Here is a 14,005-nt window from a genome sequence, read left to right as displayed (position 1 = left end):
CTTTCTTTTAAGGAAAGAAAGTTTTTTGGTCAAAGTTTATTCTTTGAGGTTTAACTTTGGAAGTTAAACCAGAAAGGTGAGCAGTAGTATATATGTTCATCATGGATGCAGGTAAAAAAAATGTATTGGCAGATCTGATATGACTAGAAAGGAAGGGATGTGTTGAGGATTCCGAATGTAATACCCTAATCTGATGTTATTTGTGGTTTATGTATTGTTTATTACAGATTGCTTTTACAACAAAAATATATCACTCAAACATAAACAGTAATGGGAGTATTTGTCTTGATATCTTGAGATCACAATGGTCACCAGCTCTGACTGTTTCTAAAGGTAAACTCACTGATTTGATAATGCATTTGTGAAGCTGCATACACTGCCATAGCACTTTTTTGTATATTATTGCACTGTCTTAAAGGTAGCAGTGGGAACTCATTTATCCTGCATGTTTTGGAGGAGGCAAATTCCATTGGAATTCTTGTTATGATCCAAGATATTGGGATCCAAGTTTATTGGGAATGTCACATTACCAAAGAAAAAGTGTGCACAGCAAAGAAATATTCTAAACCAAGATGGGTAAGATAATAATGTGCAATTAGCCTGAAATGTGATAGATGACTGTGTGTACTGAATGGAGGAGAAACTGATGAGCAGGGCTTCAAAATCACAGCATGGAAGTAAATGTGAAACCCTGATACTGATGTTATGTGAGCTTACATGATCTTTCAGTTGCCTGAGTGTCCTTGTGTGGACTAAGGTCTTAATTACACTTTCCTTTAAAATGAGATTATTTGTTCTGGTTTGCATTTCTTTGTAAGATGAATATTTTAAAATGTAGCTCCTTTCACCATCATCAGTAAAAGATTTATTAAAATATTCTCATCCAGCAGTTAAGCATTCTCAAAACTTGAACACTATAGAATTTTCTAACATTGACTTAACAGTTGAGAGGAATGTTACATTTGTCTTTACAAAGAAACTGTAATCTGTTGGTAGGTAAAGTTAGCACCTAGAGATAAAAGAAACAATGGGAGGGATTACACTGATTGATGAATGGAAAAAGAGATTTGCCTTTACAAACAAACTGTAGGTTTGCTGGTAAATAAAATTGGGTAACAGAAGATGAAAGAAGCAATGGGGAGCGGGAAAACTGAATTCTACAAGAATTAAAAATTAAAAGGGAGGGTTATACATTAGAGGGGAATGTCAGGTGTCAGGCGTTTCGGGAAGTCTGTGCCTCTCGAGTACGTCAGCCAATGGGGAAAGAGAGAGGGAAAAGCGGCCGGGAAATTAGGATAAAAAGGGAGGCTGCGTCCTCCAAAAATTCGAGAGATCCCAGGGGAATGCCCCATGGCCTCTCCCTTTATTCGAATAAAGCAAAAAAGACTCCTCTGTCTCCTTTTTAGACATAAACCTCTAGTGTTTGTGGGTTAATTTCCCTTACAATTTGGGGGCTCTGTCCGGGATATTTCCACCGTCCAGGGTGGCAGACAGCGGTGGAGCTGAAGGTGCGCCTCACCCAGTTTTGGTGCTCAGCTCCCCGGGGTGCCGGCTGGCACCGGGCGATCGATTGGGTTCCCAAGACTGTCCAGGAGACAGATGAGTGGCGGACCAGGGGTCCGTGATGCGTCCGCAGGGAAGGACCACTGAAAATCTCACCGGTGAGTAAAATGGGATCCTCGGGGAGCAAACCTGGGAGGGCGCCCATGGAGGGCAGCACAGGTACACCTGGGAGGGTGCCCATGGAGGGCAGCACAGGTGAAACGGGGAACCCATGGAGGGTTGGAAGCGTGAAGCCGGGAAAGCGACGCTGCAAAAAGGATCCCATAATACCCCCGAAGAGTCCCTTTGCGAGAATGCTGAGGTCTTGGGACAGACTGTGTGTTCACCCAGGAGTAACTAGGGAAATAATGGTAAAATATTGCTATTTTGTGTGGCCGGAGTATAAATTGGAAAAGGGGCTTTTGTGGCCATGTTATGGATCAGATAAAATTCATTTGTGTCGTATTCTGTGGAGGTATTTAGAGGAGAATTGGAAAGGATGGATTGAAAGGGAATGTGGATTAATATGGGTTAGACAAGCAACAGGAGAAATCTATGTGTTAAGAAAAAGAAATAGAGAAGAGGAAAAAGGAGAGGAGGACGAAAATGGTGAGGATTGGGATGTTTTTCAGCACCTTCCCCCGTCTTGTCCTCTAGTGTTGCCAGCTGACCCAGGGCCAGCTGCAGGTCCCCTGTATCCTCAACTTCCAGAGCAAAGGGATCATGGAAATGTTATTCCTACAGCCCCACCTGAGAATAACGATGTTACAGGGGGAAGGGAGCAGCATGTGGTATTACCCCCTAGAACTAGAAGAGGAACTCAATTTAGGGCATCAGAAACCCCCCAAGAGACAGGGGTACACCAGATGCCACTCCGTCAAGTTTCTTTGGGGGGGTCAAGGAGGAGGATTTGGGTTTGTGATTGTACCACTTACTACCCAGGATATAAGAGGTTTGAAAAAAGAATTACCCCCGTATTTAGATGATCCAATAGGGGTGGGGGAAAAGATAGAATAATATTTGGGAAATGTGGATTATACATGGAAGGATTGGGATTTTCTGTTGGGAATTTTGTTTGGGTCATCAGAGAAACAAATGATTTTGCAGAAAGCTCGGCAGCTGTGGGAGGATGAACATCCACAAGCAGCAGGGGGGGCTGGACCCAATGCTCCTACTGTGGATGATGCTATCCCCCAGGCGGACCCTCAGTGGGACCCAAATAACCAGGCTAGCTTGGCCCGCCTCCGTGATTACCATACTTATCTGATCAGGGCAATCAAGTCAGCTGCTCCCAAAGCTAACAATGTAGCTAAGGCTATGTCGTTAGAACAGGAGAAACAGGAAAGTCCCTCTCATTGGTTGGAGAGGATTATGGATGCCTTGAGGAAACATGGGGGGATGGATCCTGATGGGCCAGCCTTTGACACATTGCTGAAAGTGCAATTTGTTACTAAGGCTTGGCCTGATATAAGGAAAGGAGTACAAAAAGATGAAGAGTGGCAAAATAAGCCTCTGGAAGAATTGGTTAGAAAAGCACAACAGATATATGTAAGAAGGGATGAGGAAAAGGCAAAGGCTAAGGCAAAGATGATGGCAGAGTTTTTGCAGCCCTGTAGGAATAAACCGCAGGGTCTAAGGGGTCCTCCGGGACAGAGGGGCCGGGGTCGGCCACAGGGAAGTGGCAGAGGCATTCCCTCTTCAGCAGGGGAAAGCCAACCCAAACCGCGGCTGGGGAGGAACCAGTGTGTTATTTGCAGGGCAGAAGGGCATTGGAAAAATGAGTGTCCGCAGAAACAGCCGGACCCTCAGGAGGAGGAAGTCCAGAGGATAATGGAAATGGATTGTTAGGGGTGTCAGGGGCTCCTATTATACCAAGGACCCACCACTCAGGAGCCCTTGATAACTTTTAAGGTGGGTCCGGATCGAGAGGAGGTGTGGTTTTTGGTAGACACAGGGGCCTCCCGATCCACCTTAAATTTTATACCTAGGGGGGGAAAATTGTCAAAAAGATCTGTGGTTATTCAAGGAGTGAGTGGAAAGGATGAGCGAGTGTATTTTATTCAACCACTGTTAATTGATGTGGGGGACAGGTTTGAACTGCATGAATTCCTGTTTGTTCCTAATTGTGATTGTAATTTACTGGGAAGAGATGCGATGGCTAGAATGGGAATGCAAATTAGTATTGTAAGAAGTGAAACGGAGTCCAAAACTGTAGTATCTTTGTGTAAAATATCTGAGAAGGCTTATACTGAAATAAATCCGGAAGTGTGGGCAGCCCCAGGGAAATATGGAAAACTAGATATAGAACCTCTCCAAATTACTTTAAAGCAACCGGGACAAGTGGTGTCTAAAAAGCAATATCCTCTTTCAAGGGAGGGAAAGGAGGGGTTACAGCCTGTTATTGAGTCCCTGCTAAAAGCAGGTCTTTTGGAGCCGTGTATGTCTCCTTATAATACCCCTATCCTGCCAGTTAAGAAACCAGATGGAACATATAGAATGGTGCAGGATTTAAGAATAATAAATGAAATTGTCAAACCAAGGTATCCCACAGTTCTGGATCCATATACAATCCTGAATCAGATCCCTTCTTCACATCGGTATTACTCTGTACTGAATTTGAAGGATGCTTTCTGGGGGTGTCCGATTACAGAAGATAGTAAACAATATTTTGCCTTTGAATGGGAACAGGAGGAAGGAGGGAAGATGATAAAACAACAGTTGACATGGACAGTCCTTCTCCAGGGATATACAGAGTCACCAGTTTTGTTTGGACAAGCTTTGCAGAAAATATTAAGAGAGTTTACTCCACCCTCCGGAGTTAAGCTGTTGCAGTATGTTGATGATTTGCTGTTATCGGGAGAGCAAGAAAAGGTGGTCGAAGAGGCTACTGTAAAATTGCTTAATTTCCTTGCAAAAAAGGGACTTAGAGTGTCCAAAAAGAAAGCTCAGTTAGTAGAAATGAAGGTCAAATATTTGGGACACATTCTGACTGAGGGGTTACGGTGTATTGACCCAGAAAGAATAAAAGGGATTTTGCAAATACCATTACCCCGGACTAAAAAGGAGCTACGGCCATTTTTAGGGTTGGTGGGGTACTGTAGAGCCTGGATCGAGGATTTTTCTGTTGTGGCTAGACCTTTATATAACTTCTTAACCCAAAACAGTCCTAATGTCATGGTATGGACCCCGAAATGAGAGCAAAGCTTTAGAAAATTAAAAGACAAATTAGTTAACACCCCAGTCTTAGCTCTTCCAGATGCAGAAAAGGAATTTCAACTACATGTGGATGTTAAACTGGGACATGCTAAAGGAATTTTGGTACAAGAGCATGGAGGGACACGAAGACCTGTCGCCTATTTCTCTAAATTGTTAGACCCAGTGGCCAGAGGCTGGCCCCACTGTCTGCAGAACTGCGCAGCCACAGCTCTGATGGTGGCTGAGGCGCGAAAGCTGACAAGGGGAGGGTATCTAATTGTAAAGGTTTCACATCAGATTAAAGCTTTGTTAACTGAGAGAGCCTCTAAGTGGATGACGAGCACTCAATTATTACAGTATGAATCTTGTTTAATGGAACAGGAGGATTTAGAATTTAAAAATGGGGAAAATTTTAATCCAGCCTCCTGTTTGAATGGCCCCGAAGAAAGGGGGAGACAGGAGGAAAGCCATGATTGTATCCAGGTTATAGATCTCCAGACTAGAGCTGGGAAGATTTGAGAGATAATCCCTGGCCTGAGGGAGAGAATGTGTTCATCGATGGGTCGTCAAGAGTAACAAACGGGAAGCGTTTTACAGGATACTCTATCGTGAATGGCAAACAATTAAAGGAAGGGGTGAAGTTACCGCCCACCTGGTCAGCCGAGACAGCTGAGCTGTATGCGCAGATCAGAGCCTGTGAGTCATACCAGGGTAAGACAGTGAATGTTTTTACTGATTCTAAATACGCTTATGGGGTGATACATGCATTTGGGAAACTGTGGGAAGAACGAGGTTTATTAAATTCTAGGGGAAAGACGTTAGCCCATGAAAACTTAGTCTCTCGCCTATTGGAGGTAGTGAATTTACCAAAAAGGGTGGCAATAATCCACATTAAGGGGCATCAGGCAGGGTACTCAGAGGAGGCAATAGGAAACCGATTGGCTGATGAAGAAGCTCGGAAAGCTGCATTGTTGCCAGAAATCTCTGAGATCCTCCCCTTACTCCCAGTAACTGCACCACTGCCAAAGAAACTGTCTTTCCCACCAGAAGAACTCGAGATAATTAAAAAGAGTGGAGCAGAAGAAAGAGGAAACAATTTGTTTACAAGGGATGGGAGGCAGTGGATCCCAAAAGCTCTGGCCTTACAATTGTTACAACAACTTCATGAAGGGAGTCATTGGGGCTCTCGAGGGTTGGCAGAAGCCTTCCTAAAAATGTATGCTGCTGTGGGTCTTTTTAGCTTGGCAAAACGAGCTATTGAGGGTTGCTTGACTTGTGCTAAAACCAATAACAAGGTTACAAAGAAACTTGCCAGGGGAGGGAGGCCTTGGGCTGAACGTCCCTTCCAGAGATGTCAGGTGGATTTTACTGAAATGCCCCGAGTGGCAAGGTTTAAATATCTTCTGGTAATAGTATGTCAATTAACAGGCCAGAAGCATTCCCTACTGTTTCAGCAACTACGGGATCAGTTGTTAAAGTATTTCTGGAAGAAACAATTCCAAGCTATGGAATTGTGGAAGCAATAGACTCAGATAGGGGAACTCATTTTACAGGAAAAATTCTTCAAGGAGTTATGGCTGCTTCAGGGATACAATGGAACCTGCACACTCCCTGGCACCCCCAAAGTTTGGGTCGGGTTGAAAGAATGAATGGAGAAATAAAGAAACACCTTCTGAAGCTGGTGATAGAAACCAAGATGCCGTGGGTATGGCTCCCGACCCTGGCTTTGGCAAGAATAAGGGCCAGACCCAGGGAAGATATTCAGTTATCTCCCTTTGAGTTAATGTTTGGAATTCCTTATCCTTGCAACTCTCAGCCTAGTGGGGGGATAGAGATAAGTGATATGTATTTGAAACATTATGTGTCTCGGGTACTGTCTCTTGTGAAATCTCTTCGACAGGAGGCTCAGCTGGCACAGACCCTGCCTTTGGACTTTGCTGTTCACAACATCCAGCCAGGAGATTGGGTCCTAGTTAAGGAATATAAAGAAGCACCACTGGTGGTGAAGTGGTGTGGACCTTTCCAGGTGTTGCTGACCACAGAAACACCATCAAGACAGCTGAACACGGGTGGACCCATCACACTCAGGTCAAGGTCTCTAAGGCCCCAGAGATTTGGACATCTCAGCTGGAGGAGAAGGACGGGAAGCCGCGACTGACACTCTGCAGGGGCGGACTGGAGCAGTAGCAAGTGCCTCGACATCGAGGGAAGCCTCGTGTGCCTACCCACGGACTGCCTGATGAAATAAGTTTGTGTGGGCATCCCACCTCTCGGATCTCCAGTCACGGGGCCAGCCCTTTGCTGTCACTGTTTTCCTTTATATTAAGCTGTTTCTGTGCCTTCACTCACCACAGGTGCAGAAGACAACGTGAAAGTAAAAATTAGGTTAGGGAATTACATAACCCAGTTGGAATGTTTCTCTTAATGATCTTACCTTTATACCATCAGTTAGGATGGGGCCAGGAATGGGAAAATAAGTTTTTAACCTTAGGAGAAGAAGTAGCAAAAACCTTTAACCTTAGCAATTGCTGCGTCTGTGGGGGGCCAGGAGGATCTGAAAACTGGCCATGGGTGGCCAGCCCAGTCGAACCTAAATGGTGGGTTAGCACCCTGAGTGAAGTCCATAATGGAACAGGATTCTGGGATGAAGAAGGAAGTCCATGGCGGCTTCATTCTTCTGAAAGAGGCACTTATTGTCTAAATAGAACAGGAAGCATATACGTGGGGAAAAGTGTTTGTGACTGGACTTTATCTTTGGGTTTAGATTGTTGGACCCCCAAATGCCTTCCTTATGATTGTTCCAGATATCAGGGCAGATGGAATCAAACTCATGTTAAGCTCTCAAATGGTAGCTGGGTAAAGTGTTCCTACCATACTTACCAGAAAGATTTGAAAGGCTGTAAAGCAGTGGGGAGGGATAAGTTTTTTGACTCCTTATTTTTAAGCTGCCCCCGGATAATTCCACAAGTAGGACACATGTTGTTCGTGACTATCAGTGGAAGTGGCAACACCGGAATGGAACTCGAACTCTTTTTAGCAGGTTCTGGTCCCAATCTAATAAAACAGATCTGGGATGTAACTGCAGCTGGAAACCTCATGTGGGAGCATGGAAGTGCAAATACTGTGATTCTTATGGTGGGGGAACTATTCTTGGGGGACCACTAGGCCCAGGAAGCAAGTTGTATTTTGACCCCCCAGTAGATCATGAAAATTGGGAAGGTCCCTTTGCCAACGGGACGTGGGCTTTAAAGGGGCATTACTGGATTTGTGGCCAATATGCCTATCACAGGTTACTCCCAAACTGGTCAGGAATATGTTATGTGGGGTATATCAGACCTCTGTTCTTTCTGCTACCACAAGTTCAGGGAAACCAGTTAGGAATCAAGGTATATGATGATCTAATCAGGGAAAAGCGGTCAATTGATGTATCCTTGGCTGGGGGGAGCACCCAAAAGTGGGGTAATGATGAGTGGCCACCTGAACGAATCATACAACACTAACACTAATCATACAACACTAACCCTAACCCTATGGCCCAGCCACTTGGAATCCTAGTGAATTAATATCAGGTGCCAGAGAACCCATTTATAATTTAAATCGGATAATTAGGTTACAAGCTGTCTTTGAAATAATAAGTAACCAGACAGCTACAGCTCTTGACCATCTTGCTGACCAATCTACTCAGATGAGAAATGCAATATTTCAACACCGGATGATATTAGACTACTTATTAGCAGAAGAAGGGGGTGTGTGTGGCAAATTAAATGACTCAAATTGCTGTTTGCAAATAGATGACAATGGAAAGGTGGTGAAACAAATAGCAAAAGGAATAAGAAACTTAGCTCATGTACCTGTCCAAACATGGAAAGGATGGGAATGGGACATGTTTTCATGGCTACCTGGTGGACTGTGGGTTAAACAACTGCTTTTTTTTCCTCTTATGTGCTGTAGCAACTCTAATCTTTTTACCATGCATGATCCCTTGCTTAATACAACTTATTCAACATGTGATCAAGGAGATGCAGGTTATAGCCATGCCTACTGACCCAGAGATGGCTACAAAAGGACAGAAATTGATGTCATTGCAAATAATTGCAAAACCAAAAAGGACACAAGAACAAGAAATTAAGACAATGATAGCTAAAGTTTGTAAAGACAATTACTAAAAATAAAAGAGGAGGGATTGAGAGGAATGTTACATTTGTCTTTACAAACAAATTGTAGATCTGTTGGTAGGTAAAGTTAGCACCTAGAGATAAAAGAAACAATGGGAGGGATTACACTGGTTGATGAATGGAAAAAGAGATTTGCCTTTACAAACAAACTGTAGGTTTGCTGGTAAATAAAATTGGGTAACAGAAGATGAAAGAAGCAAAGGGGAGCGGGAAAACTGAATTCTACAAGAATTAAAAATTAAAAGGGAGGGTTATACATTAGAGGGGAATGTCAGGTGTCAGGCGTTTCGGGAAGTCTGTGCCTCTCGAGTACGTCAGCCAATGGGGAAAGAGAGAGGGAAAAGCGGCCGGGAAATTAGGATAAAAAGGGAGGCTGCGTCCTCCAAAAATTCGAGAGATCCCAGGGGAATGCCCCATGGCCTCTCCCTTTATTCGAATAAAAAGGACTCCTCTGTCTCCTTTTTGGACATAAACCTCTAGTGTTTGTGGATTAATTTCCCTTACACAGTTAAGCAGTTCTTTTGTTGCAGGTATTTTGTTTCACTTCAAAAGCTGCTTAAAATGTGGGTGCTGTTGTTTTTCCTCACTCATCTTCAAAATGTTAAAGCATGCTTAGTCCTATTACAGAAATTTCTCATGTGACTCAAAAGGTCAAGCTGTATCACATGTTATGTACTTGGCAGCTCTCTAAGCTATGTGCTAAAGTGTCATTGCATTGGATGTACAAGCAAAGAAAAATCTGTGGGTCTTTGTCCAATGGAAATTGCTCTATGCAAGTCCAGTTGCTGTACTTCTTCGAAAAACAACTTTTCATGCTTACTGGTCTGTGCAGTAATCTCACAAGCCATATAAAATCTAAGTCTAATATTGTTTCCTGAAGTCATTGCTAAAGACATCAATTACTCGTATTTGTAATTGGTGTATTTTTTTCACATAAATTAGTTGTTTCGTAGCTATCCAAAAATTGTCTTGTTTCTAGTTATAAGGAGATGAATGTTGGCACTTAGGTTTAAAACTTGGCATCTACAGCTGAAAACTCATGGCATTTTTAGATCTTCAGCATTTTTCTGTCCTTTTACTTGTTGAGCACTTGATTGGTTATAAAGTGGAGAGGTCTGCTGGTCTCACGTTCAGAAATTATGTGCTTTTAATCTGCTTATATATTATGCATTTCATCAACTGGAAGTTAGCTCAGTGACTCATGGAAGTTTCTCTTTTCTAGTCTTTGACTGAATCAAAAGTTTACAGCATATTGTAGTACCTCTGGCCATGTGTGTGACCATGTATTCTAGCCTGTTTTTCTAATATTGCTGGCACTTATAGCAAAACAAATCAGTATTGAAGTGGCTGAACTTTCTATTCCTGAACGTAGGTATGGGCTCTTGAGTTGTTGCTCAAGATAAAGCAGGGGTAAAAAATATATTCTAGAGCTGATTCTTATGGTAGGATGAAGTTCCTTTTCACAGCATATTTAGAATTGTTTAACTGTGTACTCATGTATGCATATTAGTTCTGATCATAAAAATAAAAATTGCCTGAAAAGTATGGCCTGAAAATGTTAGGGAAAAAAAAAAAAAACTTCCTTGGTTCAATATCAGGAAATTCATATGAAATTAGAAGTGAATACCTGATCAAGTATTTTCCCAAAATGGAAGTCACACTTAGGTAAAATGTTCTCATGATTGAGATAATAACTGTGAGCACCAAAGTGGAAAAGGATATGCAAAAATAGAGTACTGCATGGCAATGTAATATTAATAATATTAGTTACCTTAACTGCAGACGGAAAGCTTAGTTTGAGCAAATATCTATATGTAACTGTATAGTCTGTAGTTTGGCTAATGTTCCTAAGCTAGGATGTGGGAGAGAGAACCATTACGAAACATACAGGTTCATGGTTGCAAATTCCCTAGGCTTGTATCAGGCCCTAGGAAAATTATGCTGCATAAAAATTTCTAGACAGAACTGTTAAATGATAGCTTAGTACTAATATGTGTTCTTTTTCCGAAACCCTCTTGCAATCCTCCTTCAGTGTACTGGAACATATTAAAGGATTATAGAAATAAAGCAAACTAACTTGTTTAATCTAGTGTCACTTTTATTTAGTTTTATTGTCCATATGCTTCTTACTTTGTGATCCTAATCCAGATGATCCTTTAGTACCAGATATTGCACAGATCTACAAGTCAGACAAGGAAAAGTGAGTATAACATACATAATTGTGTGTGTGGTACTTGTGGATGGCTATGTGCTATGCACCTTCAATATTAATTTTAGCAATACTGTTTTCCTAGATTTCTACAGGATTAGCTCCTTAAATATGAAGAATAGTGATGGCAAGTAGAAAACTGTAGGCATTCACAACTGTTGGTAGCTAATTTTTTTGTACTTAGTTACATAAAACCTTCTAGCTTTTGTGTAACATCTTAGACATATTGCATGAAAATTATTTTCCCAAATATGAGTTATTTGTTGCTATTGCAATTCTCTGGTGTAAAATCTGTACAGAATAATTTTTGACCTGTGATTAACTGCGTTGTTTGATACCTATTTTTTAGTGTTGAGCTATTGAAGACTTCTTTCAGTGCATGCAGTGGCCTGTGGCTCATCGCATGTCACAGGTTCAGCAAGATTTGAGTATTGCTTTTACCTTGAGCAGTAGACAACGAAGGAGTGATCTAGAAGTTACATGGGCATGTGTGGTCTAGCATTTCTCTGCCATTATTAAAATGGCATTTTTCTCACAGGTCAATGTCTGGTATAGGGAAATCATGTAACTTCTCAAGTGCTTGAATGCTGTAGCTCATTTTGCAAAGTAGATAGTATTCAAGTTGAGGATGATGTGCATTGCTTCACCCCATTTGTGGCTCAACTTTTTTCTACTTATTAGTGTTTTCAGCAGTTGTGCCTCCTGTTTCTGAAGGAAGTGAATGAGGGATTGTTTTCTATCTCCAAATATCAAAATTTAATCATTGCTAGGGAAAGTGAGAAAACATGTAATCTTGACTATAGCTTTATCTTCTTATGATGATCACTTCTTATTGAATTTTTTTTGTTTCATATTGGATGTAGGAAATGAAAGATATGGCTGGTTCCCCCTGAGCATTTATCTATGAGTATTTTATTATAAGCTAAGATCCAAAGACTGGTGTGGTAGCATATCCTTAAGAAGAAAACCAATTGATATATGAGTTGCTCTGCTGATCTTAAGAAAAAGAGTTAAAAACTTGTCAGCATTTTTCTCTGGATGACTCAAGAAAGTGAATCCAGTCTGAAGAGTAGAATATAGCTAATGTAAGGACCAGAGGGGAAGCTATCAACTCTCTAAGGACATTTATCCTTGAGATTATGGAATTATGAGATAATCAGTTTCATACCAGAAGGAAAAGACCTAAGGCTTAAAACCTAGTAAAAAATGCTTTTCAGAAAATTTTCTTTTTGAATTCTGAAATGCAGCTGGCAGTGCAGAATGGAGAGAATAAAATCCCTGTTAATTATACTGATTTTTATGGAACTCAAATGTGTAAACTTTGTTAGACTCTTAAAAGCATATGCCTTTAGGAGTAATTGACAACAAATTCCTGTTAACATGCAAATAAGGCAACCACTTGTGAAACACAAATGAAGGATGCTATGCAATTTAATGCAAACCTGTGAAGTTTCGTTTCAGTCTGAATAGCTCTGATATGGGACCTTAGAAACTGAATGTTTAGTGGATATATATACTTCTTGGCTTTTAGACTGTTTTAATGTTCTTTGACTCTGCTCAGAGATGAAAAGCTCAATAACACCTGTGTTAAGTAAATACGTCACCATTGCAATGTATCACTAACAGCTCTTCGCTGTAATGCCTTCTTTCTGCACATGCAGATACAACAGACATGCAAGAGAGTGGACTCAGAAATATGCAATGTAAACTTTAGAAGACATTTTCGTATACCACAGAGTACTATAAATTTTAGGTTTTTTCAAAATTAGGAAGTGGAGCGCAGTGTATGGCTTCATTGTGATACTCTGATTTTTTTTTTTCATCCATGTAAGTGAGTTTCTGGAAGAAGAGAGAACAAACTTACAAAAATAACTTTTTAACTTTGATAAGAATATTTATCGTCTTTGTATGCTTTGCAGAAGACATTTGTTTCAGTTTGTAAGAGTTGGACACCTGCATCTTCAGGCTACAAAATTTATAATTCAGTTGTAAATCAACAAAATTATTTTTGATGGAAAAAGTAGCTGCTTTCATATGATGAATACTGTATGTGTGTCATTGAAGTATATTGTCTGTTTCATAAGTGTGTTCAAGTTTCTTTTTGTTAGTTCTCTTTTATAATTTGTATTTTTTTACGGTATAGATTATTTTATTTGCAATGTGAGTAGTTTTATTTTAGACTTGCTTGTGCACAGTATTGACAAGATACAACTGCTAATAGTGAAAATAATTGGAGAATATCACCCATTGGAATATTCTTAAGAGACAGAAAACTTCTTAAAACATAAAATGGTCTTTGCACTGTAAATCTTTGTATGCTGATTATGGAGAAACACTTTGTTTTGATTCTGTTGCATACTTGATTTAATTTTATCGCAATGTGAACTAATTGCATGGTATGTAGGAAGATATGTAACGGTTTTGTTGCTATTCATAACTGATTTTTGATGTGTGGGCAACGTAAGACTCTCAGAGACCTTTGACAAATCCAGATGAAGCCTTTACCATATAAATAAAATACATTTTCTACTTTCTTTGCCTGTTTATGTATCTTAATTCATGCATATCCTTAACCTACTTTTTCTAACATTGTAACAGAGGATCACCAGTAGTGTGTGTGTCTTTGTAGACAGAATGTCCAACAAAGCCATGCATCATGTACTACTTGGAACTGGATTGCAGTTGATTTATACAATAGCTTTAGTCTAGTGGATTTAGTGTACTGTGCTGTTGTAGCCTGGATAGCTGTTAATATGGTCGATGGTAAAGAGGCAGGAAGGGCATTTGTATGGGTTCCACAGAGATGTTTATTTCAGCCACACACATGGATAGTCCAGAGTCAGAGGCAAAGGCAAACTTCATGGTGAGGGTCCAGATTCAAGTA

At 40.9% G+C, this 14,005-nt stretch overlaps 1 protein-coding gene across 7 annotated transcripts in view; it reads left to right on the top strand.

Moving 5' to 3' along the window:
* Positions 1-13,655, top strand: part of UBE2D1 (ubiquitin conjugating enzyme E2 D1) — a 59,677-nt gene extending 46,022 nt beyond the window's left edge. For all 7 annotated transcript variants that reach the window (XM_079312558.1, XM_079312557.1, XM_079312554.1 and 4 more), the window contains 3 exons: positions 228-333; positions 11,019-11,112; positions 12,783-13,655. In XM_079312558.1, coding sequence (XP_079168684.1) covers positions 228-333; positions 11,019-11,112; positions 12,783-12,828 — 246 coding nt within the window. In that variant the 3' untranslated portion in view covers positions 12,829-13,655. The remainder of the gene's footprint in view (positions 1-227; positions 334-11,018; positions 11,113-12,782) is intronic.
* Positions 13,656-14,005: the final 350 nt, after the last annotated feature.

This window comes from Erithacus rubecula, assembly GCF_903797595.1.
Source record: "Erithacus rubecula genome assembly, chromosome: 9".
In the NCBI taxonomy this organism is placed as follows: domain Eukaryota; kingdom Metazoa; phylum Chordata; class Aves; order Passeriformes; family Muscicapidae; genus Erithacus; species Erithacus rubecula.
The sequence above is the reverse complement of the archived record's forward strand: the minus strand, read 5'-3'. Positions and strand labels throughout refer to the sequence as shown.